Source organism: Rosa chinensis, chromosome 1 (genome assembly GCF_002994745.2).
Source record: "Rosa chinensis cultivar Old Blush chromosome 1, RchiOBHm-V2, whole genome shotgun sequence".
NCBI lineage: Eukaryota > Viridiplantae > Streptophyta > Magnoliopsida > Rosales > Rosaceae > Rosa > Rosa chinensis.
Window position 1 is genome coordinate 220,603 of NC_037088.1, and position 23,326 is coordinate 243,928.

The 23,326-nt window shown below is 37.6% G+C and overlaps 1 protein-coding gene and 1 pseudogene across 10 annotated transcripts; one reads left to right on the forward strand and one right to left on the reverse strand.

The window, feature by feature from the left end:
* Window positions 1-5,774: 5,774 nt before the first annotated feature.
* Window positions 5,775-12,748, forward strand: LOC112190544 (annotated as a pseudogene).
* A 101-nt stretch (window positions 12,749-12,849) lies between these two features.
* On the reverse strand, window positions 12,850-22,284 carry LOC112189687 (ataxin-10). 10 transcript variants are annotated; one of them, XM_024329054.2, is made up of 6 exons: window positions 22,085-22,284; window positions 19,438-19,574; window positions 18,297-18,630; window positions 15,965-16,007; window positions 13,963-14,669; window positions 12,850-13,838 (listed from the first exon to the last, which is right to left on the reverse strand). In XM_024329054.2, the coding sequence occupies exons 5-6, from the start codon at window positions 14,567-14,569 to the stop codon at window positions 12,964-12,966; spliced, it is 1,482 nt and encodes a 493-aa protein (XP_024184822.1). In that variant the 5' UTR covers window positions 14,570-14,669; window positions 15,965-16,007; window positions 18,297-18,630; window positions 19,438-19,574; window positions 22,085-22,284; the 3' UTR covers window positions 12,850-12,963. The 10 variants fall into 10 exon arrangements, with proteins under 10 accessions (XP_024184822.1, XP_024184807.1, XP_040372380.1 ...); XM_024329039.2 differs by having other exon boundaries at window positions 15,950-16,007; window positions 22,085-22,283; XM_040516446.1 differs by having other exon boundaries at window positions 15,950-16,007; window positions 18,297-18,659; window positions 22,085-22,283.
* Window positions 22,285-23,326: the final 1,042 nt, after the last annotated feature.

A 23,326-nucleotide genomic window follows, 5' to 3' on the forward strand; every position in this document is an offset into this window, starting at 1 on the left:
TAGAATTTATTTAAACATGAATCTTTAGCTGATTAAATTACTTACAACCAAGAGATTGAGTCTTATGAAAATACACATACCCAGTGTAGAACTCAAAAGGAAGATTGCCATCGAACCCCAAAACAAACTTGACCAATGTACCATAAACATAAAGAACTGAATTTGCTGAGAAAACCAAAACAAGAAGCAAATGCAAACAAACCTAATTTATGGTGTTGTTGCCAGAACCAAATGCCATTGCTAGACAATGCAAATTAGGTAGCACCGTGGCAGCAGCAGCTCACATATCTGAATTGAAACAAGACATACCTGCTCAATTCAAAAGAATAATTCTTTATATTTGCAATCATTGCAATCTTCGATACCCATCGAATAATTGTTTATCAAACTTTGATATATCAAAAGCTTCGAGTAAATGTTAAGATTGCAATCTTTTCAATCTTAGCACATGTTAACATTTACAATACCCACCTACAAATCTTAAAACTTTGATTAACAATTACTCGATTTCTACACTGAAAAGCACCTTGACAGAGAGTTAAAGCTTACATCGATGGTTTGCTATTTGAGATGGGCAACAAGGAGCTATTCTTGGGTCTGAGCAGTCATGCCATATATGCACAATTGTAAAGTTAGAGAGAGAGAGAGAGAGAGAGAGAGAGAGCTAGTGAGAGATTGCATCGTCTTGTTGAAAACCCCAAAATCCCAAAGTCTACTTTGCAGGGCCTAGATCAAAATGGAACAAACACAAATCTTAGCTCAACAACAACAACATCACATCGAAAACATCATATTAAAACACAGAAACCACATATCAAATAGAATCGATTCCAATATTAGATCCACTGCCAAATTGAAATAAGCATTGATAATCGCATAGGGTTGGATTAAAGCCTTGATAAATTGGAATCTGAAGCACAAGTTGCGAGATAGATTCTGCTGAAGCTGCCATTTATGCATTTCAGATGAAAAATTAAGAGCCCTAATTTGAAAATTTGGGAGATTCAAAAAATCGAAACCCTAGGTTTTGGGAGTGATGGAAATTGGAATGGTTTTAGGCGGGGGCTAGGCGGTTGGTGGAATTGGCTAGCGGTGATGGTGTCCTACTTCCGCATGAAGACGAGGGTTGTGTTCTTTAGTCGTTGTTCTTCTTTCGCCGCTCTCTCTCACTTACCCACACCGACAAGGACCTCCATCCCCAGTAACAGCTTGCGGGGCTTCGACATATGCTCTCATGAGAGGTGATGGTCTGCTTCGACACTAGGGTGAGGGATGGGGTGCGCGTAATTGCGGGCAGGTTAGCAAGGAAGTTGGGGTAGGCGGACCTAGGAGCGGAGGAGGCGGTGAGAGAAGGCTTGGAAAGAGACGACATCTTCTTGGAGAGGAAGGTGGCGAAGGTTTGAGGGAAAGGATAGAGTGGAAGAGATAAGAGAGTATTGAGAGAGAGTCAGGGAAGACAAAGTGTTTATTGAAACGTGGTTGTGGGCAAGCTAGTGACTTTACACATTTTTTTTTTTTTAAGTCTGTCAGACAACGTAAACTTAAGAATCTGTTGTATGAATGTGTATATAGGTAAAAATTTGGACAAACAAGGGGAGGGAAATTGCCGCCTATGCCTACATATGTTTGATTTGGGTGAAACTTTGCCGCGCTCTGAACCAAGTTCCATGATGAGACAACAGATCTATAACAATCTGTTGTACAAAGTTGTACATCTTGCTCAAGGTACACCTAGTAGGATTTTTCAAACTTCATACAACATTTAATCATACAACGGATAAGAAAAGACTGTTGTGTGTAGAGTTCAAATTCCATATTGGTGAGCTTGTTCTGAGAGGGCATTATGAGCTCGGAATAGAGGGAAATCAGCTTCCCATTTACACAACAGAAACATCTTGACTCAGTTGTGAAATATCTTTCTAATTTTTTTTTTTCAATTTGCTTACATTCACACAACAGAAATAGAATTGTACCGTTGTCTAATAGAGTTAGTGTTAACACACAACAGCAGATTTCTGTTATGTTGTGTGATGAGTGTTGTGTGTTTTGATTATTGTAGTAGTGTGATCATGTCATGGGAGAAGTAGTTCTCCATGCCCAGGCAGAATACAGTACTTATGGCGTCACCCCACCTCCACCATAAACTCCCACTAAAAACACTCAACCCAACAGGCCACCAACATCAATCCTCTCACCAACACCACACAATCAAATGACAAGAAACAGGAGTGGCAACGGGGCAACTACTGAGATAAGCTCAGAAAGACGAGCAATACCAGGGCAACAAAGCCAATTGTTCATTCCATAATGACCGCCGGTATAACCGCAATGGCAAGCCAGCCTCAAATCTACCAAGGTATGAGGTTATCACGGTTATGACAGCCTCCTATGAGGAAATTTATGATCAATGCAAGGATCCGATTCTCCCACCATCTCCAAGAAAGTACCTCAGAGTAGCCAAGCCATGGAATACAAGCAGCGGTGCAATGATAGGAGCATAAAATGCGACGAATTTATAGTTTAACCCCTTACACTTTTGCTTAGTTATTTCATTAAAAAGATCAAACTAACTTTGTTATTTTCTTAGGAGGTTTGTGGAGCAACCATGGAGAAATAGGAGCTCAATTAAGGCAAGTTAAGGCTCGGATGTATAATAGTGATGAAAAGGATGAAAGATGACCATTTATGCAGTCAGAAACAAGAAGGAAAGCTTGTGGAAAAATTCGTGCAAAACGGTTGCGGAGAAGCAGAAAACAGAATACTAGAAGCTGCCTTATTTTCTTCTGCTTTGGCGAGCTATTTTGAAGAATCTTTGGGTGGAACTATGAAGAAAAACCTGACCAAATGAACTATAAATAAGATGAAACTTTCCAGATCCATTCTAGACATCCTAAAGAACATTTCTTATGAAGAGTACAAGAGCTAGATAGGAGTGGAAGGCCTTTAAAAGATCGGTCCAAGTTTCTGACTAAAAGACAAAAACTGCAAATCGGACCTGAATGCATTCTGGAAGGATTTCCGGCCAAACTACTATTCCAAAAGCTCTGAAATTTTACCAGGATGATTTACATTCATGGAGAACCATTTGTTATGAAGAGGTCAAGGGCAAAATCAGAAGTTTTGATGGAGATCAATTGAAGTAGCAGAAAATCCACCATCATCATCACCCAAAAACCTAATTCCATCTTTTAGGGTGTAATCATCATGTTTTCTCCATCATTACTTACCCTAATTTACTCTATCTTTTCCATAACTTTTTCCCTTGTTTTAGGGATCCATTACCACTATTCATATTTTCTATAATACTTGGTTTCTCTCTTTTTCTTCCATTCATCATTTCACTCTTCTTTCTCTTCCCTATATAAACACCTTCTCCTCTCACTCTCAAGAATACATTCCTTGATCCATTTCATCTCCTTGTCTCACCATTTCCTTAGTTATCACTTCCTCTCTTCTCATTCTCTCTCACATCTCTTCCATCACATATACACACCATCCACTGCCCTAAATCAGAAACCACACCTCCATACTCTTCGCTCATCGTAGCTTATGAGATCCCTACTCTAAGGAGAAGCCGTAGCCTCCATCTTCCATCAAATCATCTTCCAGCATCCTGTCGTACTCCTGCTTTGAAGACGCCTCAAGCTTTCTTGAAGAATAATCAAAGTGAGATCGTGATATCTACTACCCTCTACGGTTTATTCCTTATGTACTTTTCAATTTCAATATGTATATGTTTTTGGATTTCCAAACTATGAGTGAGTAATTTTCTTTGTTGAGAACTAGTATGAAATCCTAGTTATGTGATGGATTTTTAGCTTTTGAATCTCTTTTTCGATCGCAAGGTTTTGTGAATGCTTTGTTTGGTTTTGTTTTATAAAATCTTTTATATGTTTATGTCTTAGATTGATCACCTAAAATATGAGCATGTAATTGGAGCTAGTTTTAAGGTGCAGTGCATTCACGGTCTTAAAACACTAAAGTAGTAAAGCCTACATGTTAGGTGAAATCAAACAAATAGAATACATGCTAGGATGGCGTTGCTCACTAGTTTTGTACTCTAAAATCAATCTTTCCAAAGAGCTTAATGTGTTTATGTGTGCTTAATGAGTTAATTTGATAGGGTAGCGTTCTACACCTTGATTGCATATAAGCAAGCTTAGGATGCAGTGCGTTCACGGTTCTAAGTAATTTTGGGAAAAATAAGGCTTTAGCGGCGATCCTAAAGTTCTTGATTGGTTTTATTCACATGCCTTAGTAATTGAAGATTAGGTTAAATTGTCTTTCTCTTATCATAACTAGAGGTGGATTACAAAGTTCTCAACGTCCATACATCTGATTTAGAATTCCAAAAAATTGCAACGTTTTCTTTCTTTTATTATTATATGCGTTCTTAAAATCCTAACCCCCTTTCATTTAGTTTTTGAGTCAATTTTATTTTCTCTTTTCTTTCTTTATTTTTTGATAGTCTTATCAATTAACGTAATTCGTGAAAGTACCCTCAATCCCGGACTAAACGATCCATGTTTATCCTATACTAACAATTGTCTTCTGCAGAGTAATTTTGTGCGCTTAATTCAGGCGTACTATGCAATTACCACAAAGACAGTGGCCACAACACGAATGATTGCAGCGCCCTAAAAACCGCAATTGAGTCACTCTACCGTGACGGAAGCTTAGAACAATACAAGGTCCGCCAACTAGCACCAGTTGTCACCAACATCGATCCCATGCATCATATCAACACAATTGATGGTGGTGTCCCCATCAGTAGCATGTCACATAGGGCAAGAAAGCGTTATGAGCCCACCAACCCCCCAAAAGAAGTCTTCAACATCCGCTACGACCGCTCCGCCAAAATGACCAAAGCTAGCTGGGAGCCAATCACTTTCTGCGAAGAGGAGGAACGAGGGGTCCATTTGCCCAACAACTACCCATTTTTGATTGATACAATCCTCAACAAGTGGTCAGTGGGTCGAGTGTTGGTGGATAGCGGATCTATCATTAATGTCATCTTTAACGGCTACTACAAATAGCTTGAACGCAACATGAAATTCCTGCAAGATCACGAGCCCCTTCTCAGTTTCTCTGGTGACATAACCAACCCTTGGGATCTGACTACATGTATTTGTCAATTGGAACCAACCAATGCATGACTGAGGTTCATACTGAGTTCATTAAGGTGGACTGTTTTAGTCCATACAATGCCATCATCAGCTGCGCTGCCCTCAACAAACTCAAGTACATCATCGCCCGTACATGTTGTCTATGAAATTCCCCACCCCTAACGGCACTGGCTGCGTCAGGGAAGTCAACAAATCGAAAAGGAATGCTACTCAACAACAATGGCAAGGTCAAAGAGTCGCCATAAGATCTTAACGGTGGTAGTGCTCCAGAGCTAATGGATAAAAACGATGACCCTAGGGACGGTGAAAAGAAATACATTAAGAAGGAACCTATCAACCCAAATATCACTCTGTGTCATCAGCATCTCCGATGAGCACCCAAAGCGAATGGTGCGCATTGGCGCCCAACTCTCCCCTGAGATAAAGGAAGAACTCACCCAATTCTGAAGGGAAATGCTGCAATATTTGCTTGGTCATATGCCGACATGCTTGGAATTTCTCCCGACATCATAAAGCACAAACTCAGCATCAAACCATCCTTCTACCCTGTCATGCAAAAACGATGGGGTTTTGATGAAGAAAAATATCGAGCCATCAGGGAACAAAGCTGCAGGGCATGTGATTTATCTGCCAAGTCAACTACCCACAATGGATCTCCAACATGGTTATGGTCATCAAGACAATAGGAAGTGGTGGATGTGTGTAGATTTCAAGAATTTCAACCGGACATGCCACAAGGACAGTTCCCGCTACCACACATTGACAAACTGGTTGACGCCGGGGCAGGTCACGACTTACTCAGCATGATGATGCTTAGTCCGGCTACAAAAAACTCAAGATTCACCATGGAGACCAAGAGTGTACAACCTTCACAACCGACAAAGAACTATATGACTATAATGTCATGCTTTTTGGCCTCAAGAATGCAAGGGTTATGTACCAACACTTGATGAAAGCAATGTTTGCAGAACATCTGGGAAAAATTATTGAGGTATATGTCGATGACATGCTCATCATAAAGGCTAGCGGACACATAGCCAACTACCGCATCATATTTGTCATTGGTCTACAACCTTAAGGGATACACATGGTGAAAATCCATGTCCCCACAATTTCCCCCCAACTACAGCATGCAGCGCATGTGTCGCATGGTGTGGTTGTATTAAACCTAACTTGGCGGCATATTCTGAGGCAGAAGTGATTGTTGTATCTAGCCGTCTTTTCACTTCCTCATTTATTATGCTCCTTTGATTAATGCTCGTTTTCCCCAATTAACCTTGATGGAATATCTTTCTTCAGAATCTTCCCGTTGGACTTCTTGCTTCCTTCTTTTTCAGGCTCTTTCTATCTAACAACTTGCTTTTTTCTTTCGTATATCTTCTGAAACCTTAATATTTTAAGAAAGACTAAATTTTTCGAACAGTACATGAACTAAAGGTAATTGTGAATTAACGTTCCTCACTTTACACTAATTACATTTTGGTACCTGGACTATAAACCTGACTACATTTAAATACATGACGTTAACTTTTCTATTACAGGGAAGTCAACTAGCATATTTACAAGGGTAAACTTGGCTTTTCAGTGAGCCCATCATCCTGATGGGGTTTGGGGTTAGGGACTGGTGAAGTAGCAGTAGCAGAGGGGCCTCCAGAAGCTCAAAGGAGACCTTAGTTACAAGGTCGATCCCTACACTCTTCGTTCTGGTGAGATCATTTTACTTTCACACAGTATTATTATGCTTGGAGCACAGAGGAGGAGGAGTCATCGTCCGCCGTCGTGCTTGGGTGTCAGGAGGACAATGAACGTTCTTGGTCTGTTGGTGTTTTCTTCGGTCTGATGGATCTGTGTGAATTTGGTTTCAGCAAGTCTTATTGTCCCTACTGCATGACGATGAAGAAGATTTTCTCTCAAATGGGAGCCAATTTCAAAGCCATTGAATTGGTCGACCAAGAGAGTCAGTACCTCTCTCATTGTCTTTCAAATTATTAAATGGAGGCATAAATATTCTGATTTGATTAATTGGTTGCATCAGCGGCCACCCATCAACCGACGAACATCCAAAAACTGATTGGTGGAGGCGCCACCATCCACAGTTAGCATTTGGGTCTTCGTTTTCATTTCCTTTATGGTTCTTGAATTGAAAATGGAAGTTGAATTTGCCGAAGATCCGAGATTGCCCCGGGGGGGGGGGGGGGGGGGGGGGGTGGGGGGAGGGAGGGAGGGAGGGGGAGAGAGAGAGAGAGAGAGAGAGAGAGAGAAAGAGAGAGAGATAGAGCATATATACCTGTTAGTTTAGGAGGTGGTGGGTTTGGTGGTGCTACTCTGATTTTCAGTTTTTGTGGTTGAGTTGCTTCGCTTAGATTAACACACTAGATTGTTGGTGCAAAAAATTTCGAGAGAGAGATTACCCAACATATAATCTCCCACATTCAATCTTTGAGAAACCCTAGACGCATCCATATTGCAATTGATCATGGGGAGAAGGGACTTGCAAAACAGAAAAACACTCCGACGCCCAATTAAATATCAATTTGAGAATAATATAAAATTAAAGAAATTAGACTGATACTTGTTACTGTTGTTATCCATTCTCCTCCTCCCTTAATTCCTCCATAAGCTTGAAGATTTATAGTCATTGATTGCTTTTTCTTGGCCCATACTCTATGTTGTAGTGGGAGGAGTAGTGTTTGCATGTTCTCCACTACCCGATCATCTTTTACTGTATTTCACTTTAGCAAGTTGTTAGTCACTTTTGGGCTTTAATTTGTGGGCTTTGTTTAATGAGTGGGAGCCCAAAGCCAAAATTTTACACCTCCACAATGCCCCATTTTTCCTTTCCATACAAGCTCCGAGTGCAGGAAGGAAAAACAATCATTTACGGGATACTTAAATAGAAATAAATTGTTAGTCCATAAGAGTAAAGAATAGCAACAATGATTCCATGCGTCAAGTACAAAATTAAACAAGATTTATCAAACATATAAAAGAATAGGTAAGGCAAAATTAAGATAATGGGCTTTGTTTAATGAGTGGGAGCCCAAAGCCAAAATTTTACACCTCCACAATGCCCCATTTTTCCTTTCCGTACAAGCTCCGAGTGCAGGAAGGAAAAACAATCATTTACGGGATACTTAAATAGAAATAAATTGTTAGTCCATAAGAGTAAAGAATAGCAACAATGATTCCATGCGTCAAGTAAAAAATTAAACAAGATTTATCAAACATATAAAAGAATAGGTAAGGCAAAATTAAGATAATGGGTGAGAATTCAAATCCAATATTATTTAAGGCCAAGGGTTTAACTTTTCTGAAAAAGCTATAAATGGCCAGAGGCAGCTACCGATTTATATCATGTGAAATAATGATGTCCCTTTGTGAATTAAACTGAGGATATACAGAAGAAACAAATTGAAAATGCATTAAGACATGGGCTAGGCGAAAAACATCAAATCACAATAGAAGGTTATAGAATAATTTTAGGAGAATGGAAATTCACGCTTCGTAATTTGTAATCTACACTCATTTCCTTTTTTGGTTGAATTTTTTATAAAAAGCCGAAATTTAAGTTACTAAGAAAAGAAAAATGGAGTGTGGATTGTAAAATGGAGAGTGTGAATTTCACTCCCGTAATATTATGCCACTATTCTACCTCTTATGTAGTCATTCAGTATTTAGAGGCAGACATACAGTTAGAACACCAGTATATACAACAAATTTTGTCATTCTTCCTGTCTATAGACCAAGAAATTGTAAATTCTGGCCAAGAAATTGGTATATTATATGATACTGTTATTATTTAAGTAACCAACGCAATTTTTCCTCTGATATATATTTTATCACATAAAAGGGTAGCACCGTAGCACCGCTGGTTGTCCAAGAGAGCCATGGCATGATTTGCACTCTAGGCTTGATGGTCCAGCAGCGTATGATGTTCTGACCAACTTTGAGGAGCGCTGGTTAAAGGCTTCAAAACCACAAGGGATGAAGAAACTGAAAAGAACCTACAATGATTCTTTGCTCAAGTTGGAAAGGATTCCAGACATAATTGGAGCAGCCCATGCTGCTTCCACTAGTGACAACGATCCTGAAACTTGGCATGTTCAGGTAATGATTATAACTGATTATTGAAGTTGCCCCTGGAACTTTGCTTGACTAGTAAATGGGTGAGACCAAGTAAATCCTATATCCAAACCAAAAATAAAAAATAAGAACAGCAAACTATTAAAACTAATCTTTTCCGGGTGTTTCACCAATGCAGATCTTTCGTTCAATTGATTCAAACTCTGTTAAAGGTTTCCCAAAGGATCCAAAAGAAGCAAAAAGCAAGGTGAAAAACATTTACCGATAATTTTCTCTTTACTGTGACCTTTTGGAAGTTGAGTTTGAACTGGTGATTAATGTACAGAATCTGGTATGCGGAAAGAATGTGCTGATCGACATGAGCATACAAACAGCATATGTGAAGGCCATCCTGTTGGGTTTGGTGCCTATCCCTCCTTGGTGGAGATATTTTGCATGGCATGAATGCATGATATTAATTGTTTGTGCATTCAAGGTGACAACTTATGCATGGAAAATTGGTGCATGGTCAAGTGCATGGATTGGGTATAAATGCATGGTCAAGTTGATGCATTGGGAATACATGCATGGTTAAATTCATGTATTGACCTTTTTTAGTCTTCCTAGGGAGTTAATGTGGGAGATAGGTGGTTGATTCATGAAGGAGCATTGATGAAGTGAGTCTAGAGACTTCTATCAATGGTATAAATATATGAAGCTTGTGTGGAGGCAAGTAGAGGAGAGGTCTAGAGCAACTCTAAGGGTCTTTGTGTATAGAAGCAAAGTGAGTTGTGTTCAAGAGTGTGAATAGCTCTTGGGGTAGAGTGATCTTCTAGGTTGAGAGAGGGTGTACAAGGGGTATCCTATTGGATACAAGGGCTTGGGTTGGGCATAAACTTGAGCGGTGTAATCTTGTACTTGTGTAATTCTCTCATTAGTGAAGGTGAAACTCTCCGAGGACGTAGGCAAGGATATTGGCCGAACCTCGTTAAATCTTGTTGTCTTCTTGGCTTGGTTATTTCTTCTTTCTATCTCTACTTCTAGTACTTGCGTGGCGGAGGGATTAATTTCCCTAACACATCCGTGCTGCCTAGCATTTCATATATATAGAGAATCAATATTTTATTGGGTCTTCATACAATTGGAATCAATACAAAGACTTAGGTGAGGAATATTTTCATTTGGAGAGCCCGTATTCATAGCTAAATAGGTAAAACTGCCTGCTTTTCAAGATTGAAAATAGTCATCATCTCTGTCAATGTAAAGAGGAACATTTTGGTTTGACGAGACCATATTGATAGCTTATGCCCATACTTTTTAAGATTGAATTCATAGTAGATGAGTATGAGTTTTACAGTGCATGGGTTAGCGTGAAAGTACACAACTGTCTTTAAAACATTAGGACCATGAAAGAAATCATCTTTAAGTTGAACCTATGGTTAAGAGCCAGTTCATTGTAAGCTGTATATTTGAATCTGCAATCATGCTCCTATGGTTAAACTATCTGTTAATGTTTATGCAGGTGCTAATAATTTGTTCCCATGGAAATTGCCCTTAAGATTGCTGAGAAAATCAGAGCACACGAGAGATTCGCTGCGTATATTGTTATTCCAATGTGGCCAGAAGGTGTTCCGACAGGTGCAGCAACACAAAGAATTCTATTTTGGTAGGTGGGCTTCATTTGTTTACTTGGTAGTTGATATCTATATTAGGAATTCCAAATTTTTAATGCACCTATAGTATTTCTTTAGTTAGTGAAATTTGTACCTGTTGAGGAACTGAGTAACTGGAAACAGGGGTAGATTAAATGGTTGTTTTCCAAATTGGAAATGCTCACTCATTGTTAGGTGTGCAACTCCTCTCGTGGCAAGGACATTAGGGCTGCAAGAAGATTATGATAACCCTAAGTTCCAACATCCACTTGAATCCAAATATCAATTGTAGAACCTATAGAGGAACTGAATGGGTTACATTGTTTTGGTTTATATCATTGTGTAGAACTGTTGTTTAAAGGGAAGGGTGAGAAAGGAGAGATTGTTAAGAAAAGAAATTATAAAATTCGATCATATGAGTGAATTGTACGATAGAAAACCCAGTGTACTAATAAAATCTAAAGCAGTGTGGCTTACTTTATTTACTCTGAGGATCTTTTATTGATTGTTGCAGCACAAGACAATGCAAATGATGTATGAGACAATTTACAAGGCGTTAGTGGAAAAGGGGTTGGAGGGTGCATTCTGCCCCCAAGACTATTTAAACTTCTTTTGTCTTGGAAATCGTGAGGCTATAGATGGAAATGATACATCTGTTTCTGGAAGTCCTGCTGCAGCAAACACTCCACAGGTAAATCTTTTACCCCTAAAACTGCCAGTCATGGTACAAGCAAGGGCCCGTTTACTCTTCTAGGCAGAAGGTGCCTGTACCTAATAGCAGATTAGCAGCACACCGGATATGTCCTATTAATTTTCTGGGCGTGATTTGGAATGAGAGGAAGGTTGCAATATTTCTAATATTTTACTGTTGTTAATTCCCAAGTTTCCTTGCATCTGTTTAGCATAAATATACTTATATATCTACTGCATCTCCTGTTTCCAGGCATTTAGTCAAAGAAGCAGGCGATTTATGATTTATGTTCACTCGAAAGGTATGATAGTCGATGACGAGTATGTAATAGTGGGGTCTGCAAACATAAATCAGCGCTCTATGGAAGGGACAAGAGACACTGAAATAGCAATGGGGGCCTACCAACCTCATCATACATGGGCAAGAAATCATTCTAGTCCTTTTGGAGAGGTAATCACAGTATCCAGATTATATGCTGGTTTTGAGTTATTAGAGTCTGTAAAGGGACATAGTTATAACTGTTTGTATGCTTTTTCACTTATATGGCCTGAAGTTGCGAATGTTTTGGTCAATAGATATATGGATATAGAATGTCACTATGGGCAGAGCACACAGGAACCATTGAGGACTGTTTTAGAGAACCAGAGAGTCTTGAATGTGTTAGGAGAGTTAGAGCAATGGGTGGGATGAACTGGAAACAATTTGCTGCTGAGGATGCAACAGAGATGACGGGCCATCTATTGAAGTATCCAGTTGAAATTGATCGAAAAGGCAAAGTGACATCCCTTCCTGGATGTGAGAGTTTCCCCGACGTAGGAGGAAATATAACTGGTTCTTTCCTTGGCATTCAAGAAAATTAGACAATTTGATCACCAGTTCACTTTGATTTAGAACAGCTCAGTTAGTACGGTTTTGAAACTTTTTTGCTTCGTTTAGCATACCCATAGCATTAGACACCATCCTTAAAAATTCGACAGGAAATATAAGTGCTTTTAGGATTTTTCCCTATTTTTTCAATTTCATTCTTTGGTAGACCAACTCGCTTCCTTGGCATTCAAGGAACCCTGACCATTTGGTCTGCCTGTCATCACATCCAGATTGTTCAGAAAAGAATTCCAATAAAATATACTTGTACAGTTTGGTTCTCTTTTGTTGTTCAACAACCCATTGTACAACTCTGCCAATTTGGCACATTACACTATTGATATCTCCTGCTTTGCAGAATAACATGTCCGATTATGCATCTTTGCTTATGTGTGGCTAATTTGAAGCACTGTGTTTAAATAATGCAAAAACAATGTTAATCTTGCTGTATAAGTATAGGCAACAATGAACTTGATCAGATAAAGAGTGAGGGTCTTGTACTACACTAGACTACACTGGTTGCTCATTCTTTACATGTGAAATGCGCTATCAAGAACAGTAATAAATCTCATGAGATATTAACAAGCTTCGGACGTCCAGTTTCTGGATTCATCTCTACTCGAAGACCAAGTCGAGCAAGGTCAGGCACATCGACAGACCCTTGAAGTTCCAATTCAGCCACCGCCTGCTGATTTTCTTGGTTCCGCTCCAACAAGTTCCTCACACACCAAATGCCCCACTCCCTTAAGTACGGGTTGTCATCATCTGTTACACACTGTTGCAACAGCAGAAGAAGCCCGTCCTTTCTCCTAATCTTATCTTGCACAAGCTTCCTTCCATATAAACAATTGCCAATGACTCCAACTATGTCTCTCCGAAAACCTTTGTATGGACATAGTTTTGATGTAGAAGAATTTGATCCATCTTGGTCCTCAGCTTGGTTGATAGATTTCCTAATTATTGCTGGCGGCTCAAGTTCACGAAGCAAACACAAAAGTAATTCAATGAGACCAGAGGAGAGCAGAATATCCACAACATCCATCGTATTCTCTGTTGATCCTCTTAGTGTTCCTTGGGCACATATATCTCTCAAGATTGTGAGCGAGTATCCTAGGACATCTATCTCAATAGAGCCTGTTGGAAGTCCAGACCTGCCTCTTGTTGCATAACTAAGAACTCTGATGGAGTTCTTGAATATTCCATAAACGCACAAAGCAAAATCATTGGGAACAGTTATCTCATTGAGACGCTCATTCAAGATCTCTGATACGTTTTCCAACAAAAATTCTTGCTCTTTCGAGAAAGGCTCTTCCCCACGTTCTGTATCTTCACCATTCTCATTTCCACCAACACATTGTAAACTAGAGAAAAGTGGCCGGAAGAAAGGTTCCTCTAAACAAATTCTTGAAAGAAGCAATTTGTACCAATCTTCTCCAAAACCAACTGGTTAGACAGACAAAACATAAGAAGATACAAATTAGCCTCATACATGAATACAAGGTTTCAGCAGAGAAACTTAATTGAAGCTAAATGTAAGAAGCAATAAAAAGAATATATCCATAATTACCTGCAGCAGCAGTCTTTACAATCTCCTTCACAATAGTTATTCCAAATTCACCACAAAGTGGTGCAACCAGTTCAGGGGTTCCATCACAACAAGTGTAGATAATCATACACAGAGGACCACAAGTCTTCTGGCTACGAACTCTTGCAAGAGCAACAAATTTTTCTGAGAAGAGTTGCTGCCAAATTGCATGCTGCTGTCGTTCTCCAGCCAATGCAGCATTAGCCAGAACTTGCAAGCCCACACAAATAATCCCAAAATCTGGCTCCAGAGAAAGGTTTGCAGAACTCAAAACATTCGATATGATTGCAACTCCATTTTGCTCAACAAATGAGTTCTGATTTGCTTCCTCCCCCGCACACAGATTTCTTAAAAGCCTTAAAGACAATGTCAGAAGGTGTTGATCAGAAGGGTACGAGAGAGATTGAATGAGCTGGAGGACTGTGGGGAGAACATTCTTAGTGGCAAGGTCTTCGCGACCATCAGCCGTTTTACAAGCTTGTATCAAATCTTCCAAGGATTTTACAAGTGTAGATGAGTTTGACACACTTAAAAGTGTCTGGAGAACATCTTCGGGTACAGAGCACTCTTGCAGTGCTGTATCATCCATTACTAAATCAAATATCAACTCAACGCAAAACAAACAACTCCTACAGCTAACTTGGCGATAAAACAACACTCTGGTCAACAACCACAAGTAGTATTTGATCCTGCACAGATATAACACAAGACCAAAAGCTAAGCTTTACTGCAATGTAGTCTTAAGATTACATCACATGATCATCATCTAACAAGTATAAAATCTATACTCATAACTATACACTCATCTCCACTAAACCTGGAAACCCATTTCTCTATATCGTGAACCCATCTCAATCAGTACAGATTGTGTTCAATTCAAAACTGAAATTAGAAACCATATATCTCTAATTTCAAGTTTGACACTTATATATTCTTCTGTATAGACAAGACAGTGCAAAAGCCATTGCAGATGGGTATGAATTCCTCAAGCTCACTATTTGAAGCACCACAGAACTGAAGCCAATTAAACAAGGATTAAAGAAAGACGACATGAAATCTAACAAATCTGATGAGCAAATGAAAAGTGATAAGGAATAGAACCCAATTCGAAATTGTACAACATAGAGAAAACAATATCGATCAATTCAGCAAAGGAAAAGTTTTTACCTGATGGTAAGAGACAGCAGATGTACAAGCTCAGATATGGGTTTTGGGACTAGGGTTTAACGCAAAGAGGACGACACTGACCAATAAGACAAGGGTTTAGAGTTAAAGGTAAAACCCTACTTCCATTTTCTTCTTGGTAAATAACGATTTTTTACCGCGTTTCAACTAGTTTTCACCTCAAGCCTAGGCCTTTCCATCAAACGATTTTTTTGGATTTATAGACAATTTTCATTTTAAAGGCAAAAGTCGAAAAACTAGCCCAACACTAGCAGCGGTGCCCGCGCTTTGCGCGGGATGTGAATTGCAACCACGAAACGTACTTAAAGTTTAGGCAGGTCTGTCTTTGAATTGAAGGCTTTCATCTACTACATAGTGCCTTTTCCTAGTCCCTCTTGTTGATCCCCTTTAATTGTTAGTATAGAACTAATCTTAGAAGGACAGAGAATATAAACTAAGATAGCCTATTTGTTGGCAGCTGCTATTGATAGTGGAAACTTTGATAAGATCTCAAAGATAGGACATAATCTAATTTATATTTTGTTTTAGATGAACAGCTTAGGAGAACTTGAAGATTCAGTCAAAGAGTATATAATCATTACAATGTTTCTCTGATATTACCCACAGAATTTTCTTGAAAAAAAAAATGTAACTGAGAAGCAAAAGACACAAAATATTTATACTCTGTGATGAAAAAGCCAGAAAGAATCGTGAAAATCAAACCAGGAATGTTGAGGAAACATTGATTTTTCAGAGCCATTAACAATACAGAAAATAGCAAATGGTCTTGGCAACCAATCCATACCTATAAAAACCATACCCAGAAATTGACAACCTTTGCTTTTCAGATCCTCAGACGTTTGCTGCAAAAGCAATGTAAGGAAAAACATGAATCAGAAACCAAGTAAAGGTAGGAGGAAAGTTTTACAAATTAAAGGAAGGATTTCCACTTTATAAAACGAAACACTTATTGAAGAATTTTATTACTAATTGTACGAAAATAACATTATAGACAAAAAAAAAAAACACTAATGATGCTTTGTAACAGTACACTAAGACTTCCTACAAAGCAAAAAACACACACCCGATCTCTCTATGGATCGTTCTTTGATATCTCCCTGGATCGCTCTCTATGAGCAGAAAAGCTATGAGAATTAGCTTAGAACAAAAGGCAGTTACTTGGTTGAACCTCAGCAACACCAGCATAAGAAATATCAACTTTGGAGGAGCTATATATTTTATGATGTATTGTGGTTTCTATACATGCATCAGTTATAGCAGCAACTATGCTAGTAGCAACTATAAAAAAGCAGAAGTACAAAAGAAAATTGAAAGTAAAGTCCACGGTCTTTAATCAATCTTTTCTTAGTACAATATACTTTAGTACAGCTATACCTTTATCATTCTTTCGACATACACCCTTTAACCCCATTTCATGACCTATCTTTAACTAATTAACTACCCTGTTGTCCCAACCATTTCAGATAATTGAGTATTGCTTTGAAAAAGTCCAAATTGGAAAACAAAACAAGGGAAGCCAACTGAATCAAAGTCCAAGTCATATCTATGTCGAACCAAATTTGAATATCATTTATGTCCTCGTGACTGAAATTTATATCCAAAAAAAAAAAGAGAAAGAACAGTAGTTAACTGTGAAAAATGTTGAAATTGTGTATAATCTTGGTTGTAGTAACTTCAAAAACCCAAGATTCTAAACCCTATATAATTTTATTCTATATTTGTGGCTGATGTAGTAAAGCATAACGCCAAAACCCCCATTAAAAACAGAATAGCGAAAGACTGAAAGCCAAGTAGGAGACAGAGCATTTCCATGATGCTACAAAGATGGCCATAAGCTGTGCACGTCTGATTTCGAATAGGGCAACAATCAAGTCGACAAACTAACTCAGAAAGTTATTAATTTCTTTTATCATTTAGTTTTTCCTTTAGAGTCTGCTAGCACAATTATTATTATTATTATCCAAACAAATAAACTCTTTAGTTTCTATTCTATAGGAAAAACAGAAGGAATAACAGCTGGTTATCCATGAAGAATAGAAATGATTAAACTCTTTGAAACTAAAGTCTATAATCATCGATGGAACAGAATAGAACAATCAGTAATATAATGATTTAGAAATACAATGTTAAGTACTCATTCTTGAAAACAGAACACCTCACAATCTTAAATTGTTCCATGAGGAGTTTAAAATAAAATCTGACAATCAAATTTCAATTTTCTATCAATTGATCGCTACAAATTATATTCACATATGATCACTGAATGGATAACTTTGCACGTTAGCTGTAGTAATTTTCAGTAGTACTGTTTAAACTGATTGACATCCCCTTTTTAAGATAAGAAATTACTATTGTTTCGCTGGATTAACCAAAACGTGTGTTTGTGACACAAAACTAAATTAACCTCCCTACCAAAGGGAGTTACACGATTTTTTTGTTTTTGTTTTTTTATCCTCTGCTACCCATTTTTACCTAGAATATAAAGGGTCAAGGGCACACCCTTTTGTTCCTAATCCCCACTTACTCAGAATCCTCTGCTAAATATGGTTCTGAAACGATAACCATAGAAGCAAAAAAAAACTATTAGCTCTGCCATGTGATTTGCCGATGATCAGTTCCCACAATCTTTTTAAGAAAAGCGATGATCATATCAATTGAAACCAGAAGAAAAGAAGGATCCCAAATAATTGAACCTTATTTTTTTATAATCCATTTGAACCCAAAATCAAACATCAAAGCAAACATCAAATACAAACAGATAGTTCAATTCTAAAACAAATAGAGATTTTGGAGTAACAGGTGCTCTCAGTCAAATCGAAAACCTATCAGAAACAAACCAATCAATACCAACCAATCTGATTGAACAGAACATGACAAAATATATATCTATGAAATCAAGCAAGCCACCATCTAATGAAAATTGTCAAATTACCAAACATCAGAAAGAAACCTTGAAACCTTTCCAATCAATCACCGAAATCCCAAATCCAAAGATAAACAAAAGCCCTAAAACGTAAAAACCCATAACAATTCAAGACCAACAACCCAGCTAACAAAAAGCAAAAGCAGAAGAAAATGGCCAAACCACAAAGGTTAATCTAACCAGAAACCAAAGGAAAATCTCCACATACCTTAATCAAACCAAAGAAAGAACTCAGCAAAAAAAACTTCCAAACCAACACCAATCGCTCTTCTTCTCCCCTTTTTTCTAAACGTCTTCTATTGCCAAAAGAGTAAAGACACAGCACCAAAACCGACATGGCTTCAGCACCAAAATTCCGGACACGCGATGCCGCGGGATAATAGTCTTGTACTTCTGCTTTTTTATATTTGTCTCACCAGTTGGTTTTGGAGAAGATTGGTACAAATTGCTTCTTTCAAGAATTTGTTTAGAGGAACCTTTCTTCCAGCCACTTTTCTCTAGCCGACGCAAAACCCTATAGCTATATGTAGCCTAAGGGTTGACTGAAACAGATATCAAAGGGAAAAGTAGCCTAAGGGTCAGTTAGTCATATTATTTTGGAAAGTATCAAAATTATCTAAATTCCGGAATTCCCATTTCCATTCAATTGAATTCTCAGTTTTTAACCAACAATTTATTTTATTAACATGCCATCTCAATTGTGAACAGCACAGGAAATTCTCCATCAACATGTTATAAACAATGTAAAGGTTCCACTTTAGTTCACTTAAAGAAGGTTTAAACAGCCAAATAAGATAAATCTCCTTCCAACGAAACAATAGGCTCAACTATTGCAATAAAAGCTTGTACAGAGTCTATAGGAATAATGACTCACCAATCTGTCTGAACTAATCTGGTGATCTGTACTGATATTCATTCCTCCTCTAACTCAGATTTAATATCAAAATTCGAAAACAAAAAATTAAAGAAAGAAAAGAGGATCACATGGCTATTTCTTAATCTTCAAATCTTCCTTCAAATCATACCCAAAGAAAAGCCACATGATTCACCACAGATATGGAATCTCAGATAGGCTCGAAAAATCAACAAAAACCGAACACAGCAAACACGCCCACACAGAAAACCTCTCAAAAAAAAAAAAAAAAAAAACCACAGATATAACATATAGACACAAACATATACAGGCACATGAGAGAAAGATAGATAAGATAAGAGATCAAAGTGAAAAAAGATCATTCTCTTTCTTTCTGGATCGTGGATCTTTCTTCTTCTCTTTCTAATCACATCAAAAAGCAAAGCTTTCCAAAGACAATCAGAGATAGATAAGAGAGAGAAACATATCGGCGCACCTTGTAAACTGAAGAAGACAATCGGAGTTGTTTGGAATTGGATTTTCTTTCTTTCTTTCTTTCTTTTGGATCGCGAAAACAGTTGAATTTGAGATTGAGAGAATGGAGAGCGGCGAGAGAAGGAAAAAAGGTAAACCCTGACACAAATGGCAACGATGTGATTACAAAAAAAATAGGGACGAAGCCATCTTTTCCGTCCCTTATGAACAGTAGTAACAGTAACCGGGCTTTAGTATATTAGTAACTAGTTACTGATCCCGCGCTTTGCTGCGGGTAGTGTAACTACTTTTTAGTCATTTAATAATTATCAATTGCTTTATTTCTAATTGAACAAACAACAAAAATCAAATTGCTTTATTTCTAATTGAACAAACAACAAAAATCAAATGAAGTTCACAGTTTCAAAACAGTAAGAATCCAAATAGCGAAACCAATTCAAAACAAATTGAAAAGAAACGAAACCAAAATAAAAAAGGAATGCAGGTTGAGTATTGTTCTTCACTTTTTCACACTTTAATACCAACAGTAATCAAGTTAGAAGTTTAGAAGAGTAAATTACTTGATGCTCTGCTCTCTTCCCGTATATGTAAATCCACTTAAACGACTATGTTTGAAAAGTTAAATAAACTTCAGGGACGTAATAACAATATATACTGAATTTCCTGTGGTGATTTTAAACATTTGCCATATCCAGCATCATCTTGTATCAATCCAATTTTGATGAGAAGAATAGCATCGAGTTGGTCCACTTTTTATTTAATTTTGTTTAAATATCAGATTCTTTTATTTAATGGAAGTTAATGAGATGTTTCTTTCCTGATCCATAAGTTTCTCTGAAGTTTCCAATACTCTGTTTGTAATGGTATGCTATACATACATTATATCGAAACTAAACAAACAAAAATAAACTGAAGTACATTATTGTTGACTGAAAAATGTAAAGAATTAATTATGTATGCACCAGTTACCTTCACAGGTGGTGATCATGCCTCTGAACTTTACAACCATTAAGTTAGTGTTCTTAGTTTTCCCCTCTCAATATTCTTAGATGTGTATTTACAGTGTAAGTGTACAACTCAAAATTGAGCACCTCAGAATAATTGCTTCAGCTGCTATTCTAGCCTGATAGTTAAGGTAAACCTTCACCTATTTGAAAGTCAATCTTTAATCACAGATTAACAAGACCGATCCAATTGTTTTAAGATTAGTATCACATGATCAGTCAATGAGATCATCCAACTCTATACAGCATCCTATCCTTTCCTAGGTTTATCCATTTGAACATTTTCACACTAAGTCAAATTTGAAAATTAATCCTTAAGCTGCCAAAAAACACAACCAAGAGATCATCATTTAGTCATCACATTGTTACATAGCCATTTGTAGACTTTGAACAAAACTGCACAATATCTCTAAACATTAACAAACAATGTCCAAGAACAGCCAAATAACTTCTATTTATTTCGTTAATTAGATTTCTATACAGCCATCCAATCGTGTCAGATTATTTTGTTTAATGAAAGTTAATGAGATCTTTTTTTCCAAATCCGTAATTTTCTTTGAAATTTCTAATACTCTGTTTCTAGCGCTCACGTATATACAGTATATATTCAAACCGACCAACCAGAAAGAAAAAAAAAAGAACATAAAAGGAATCGAAAATTTTTAAACCAAAAAAAAAAACTGAAATCTCTATCTTCTAATTTTTTCAATCAACCATCAAAATCGCAAAGTGCAGGCCAAACAAAGTACTCAAAAGATCACAATCTGTATCAGTCAAAAGGCAAAGTCCAGAACATGATCCTAAACTCAAAACTATAACCAAAATTGGAGAAACCAAAACCTAAACTCAAATTTAACTTAGAAGACGTGACTTGAATGAATAACATGACTAAACTTGACAAAGATTGCCTCTTTGGAAACACATTCCTAATAAAATTTTTGACACACTGTAGATTGCAGATAGTGAAAATCTTTGCTTCTTACAGTAGTAATGATTAATATGCTGCTGCTGCTTATAATATCATATTACCAAATATATATATATATATATATATATATATATATATATATATATAATCCCACCATCACATCCCTATACGTTCTCATTATGATCGTCATATAACACCAAAGTTGATACAAAGTTCTTAAGTTACCAAAATTGATAAAACCATTCCACTCAAATACCTATATCTCTAACCCCAGCACAAACAAAACTAAAAGAAGAAGAACACAACAGCAAAAAACACAAATTTCCGAACCTGCAATCCCTACTCTCCAAACCAAACTCATATCTATTACTCCTCTTCTTCCTCTACCATTTGAACACACCACTGAACCACATTTGGAAAAAAATTATATTGCGATTACAATACTTAAAGGCCTCGGCAGATACTAAATCTTAGCCAACTCTTCAATTAAGCATAAACAGAACAAACTCAGAATCAAAACTCTGAAATTACAGAATCAAATTCAATCACCCAAAAAAAACCACAATTCAGTAACCCTAACCGTAAAAGCTAATCAAACTCAACACAATAAAACTCAATTCCCAATTTCCGAAACCCAGAGTCAATAACATGAATCAAAAGAGAAAACAAAAACCCCAACAAAAACGAAAAAAACATACAAATCTGGGAAACAATACCTTCGATACAAAACGCTTTCTCTCCACCGATCTTCTTTCCCCTCACAGAAAAATGAAATCACCACTCTCTCTCGGTCTCTTTCTCTCTCGATTTCTTTCTCTCTCTCGGTCTCTTTCGCGCTCTCTCTGTTTCGACTGTACTTCCTCTAGAAACCACGAACGAAATCTACGTGTATCAGAGAAACATAAGGGCAAAAGAGTCACTCCACTCTGTGCACAGTGATGAACAGGAAACCGGGCAACTGAGCTTTAGTCATTTGACGTCGCGAATTCCAACTCATGTAATATATGAAACAATATTACTAAGAAACATTTGACATAATTAGTTGACGTGGTTTCTGTTCATGCGCTTTTTCATTCTCATTGCTGTAATATCTTGAATTAATGAATTTTTCTTTTTGCTCTAAAAAAAAAAAAAAAATTACAGCGAAAGCGCTAGTGGGTAAAAACACTTCTACGATCAAACCACTAACCTCTTCCTAGTTTCAATCCAATTTATCCCTCATCTCTCATCACTCGAAATAACATAAAGAACCAGCCAATGAGAGTTGGTTCAGTTGGCAAGGCCGGACTTGAGGTGTAAACTCACACAAATTCGATTCCCGCTACCAACAATCTCTCATTTGGTGGGCAATCTAGAAAATGTCCTGCATAATTCAATACCAATGAGCTGGGCTAGGACACTGGCCAGTTTCATAAGTCCTGTTGGGTTAAGGTCGTAGGTTTGCCATAACCCTGATTGGGTTGAGGTCGTAGGTTTGCCCTGACTCTGGTAGTGTAGGGAAGCCTCCCTCTTACCTAGGCTTAGTTTGGCATTGCTTCCTAGGGTGCTTTTGGGGCTGCTTCTGCTTTTGGGCCAAAAGCATGGTGTTTGGTAAAATATTTGAAACCTGCTTTTGGTTGAAATGGCTTCTCCGTAAAGCTGAATTTGGACTGTAGCTTTCAAAAGCTGCTTTGGGAAAACACTAAGGAACAACAGTGCACAGTTTAATGAAATTTGGACTTCCTGCCAATTCTATCCTCCTCCTTTTCTAAAAATTACATCGAAACAACGAGACCCTATCTTTTCTTCATCGCGAGGCAGATCTTCTTTGCCGTCATTATCATTATCATTCCACATCTCCTCCTTCCTCTTCTTCAATTCATGGATTCTTGTCGGCCTCGCCTCCTTCCTTTGCGTAGACTTTGGGTCTTATGGGTTATGCTTCTTCTCTGAAGATAGAATCAAACGGAACCCAATTC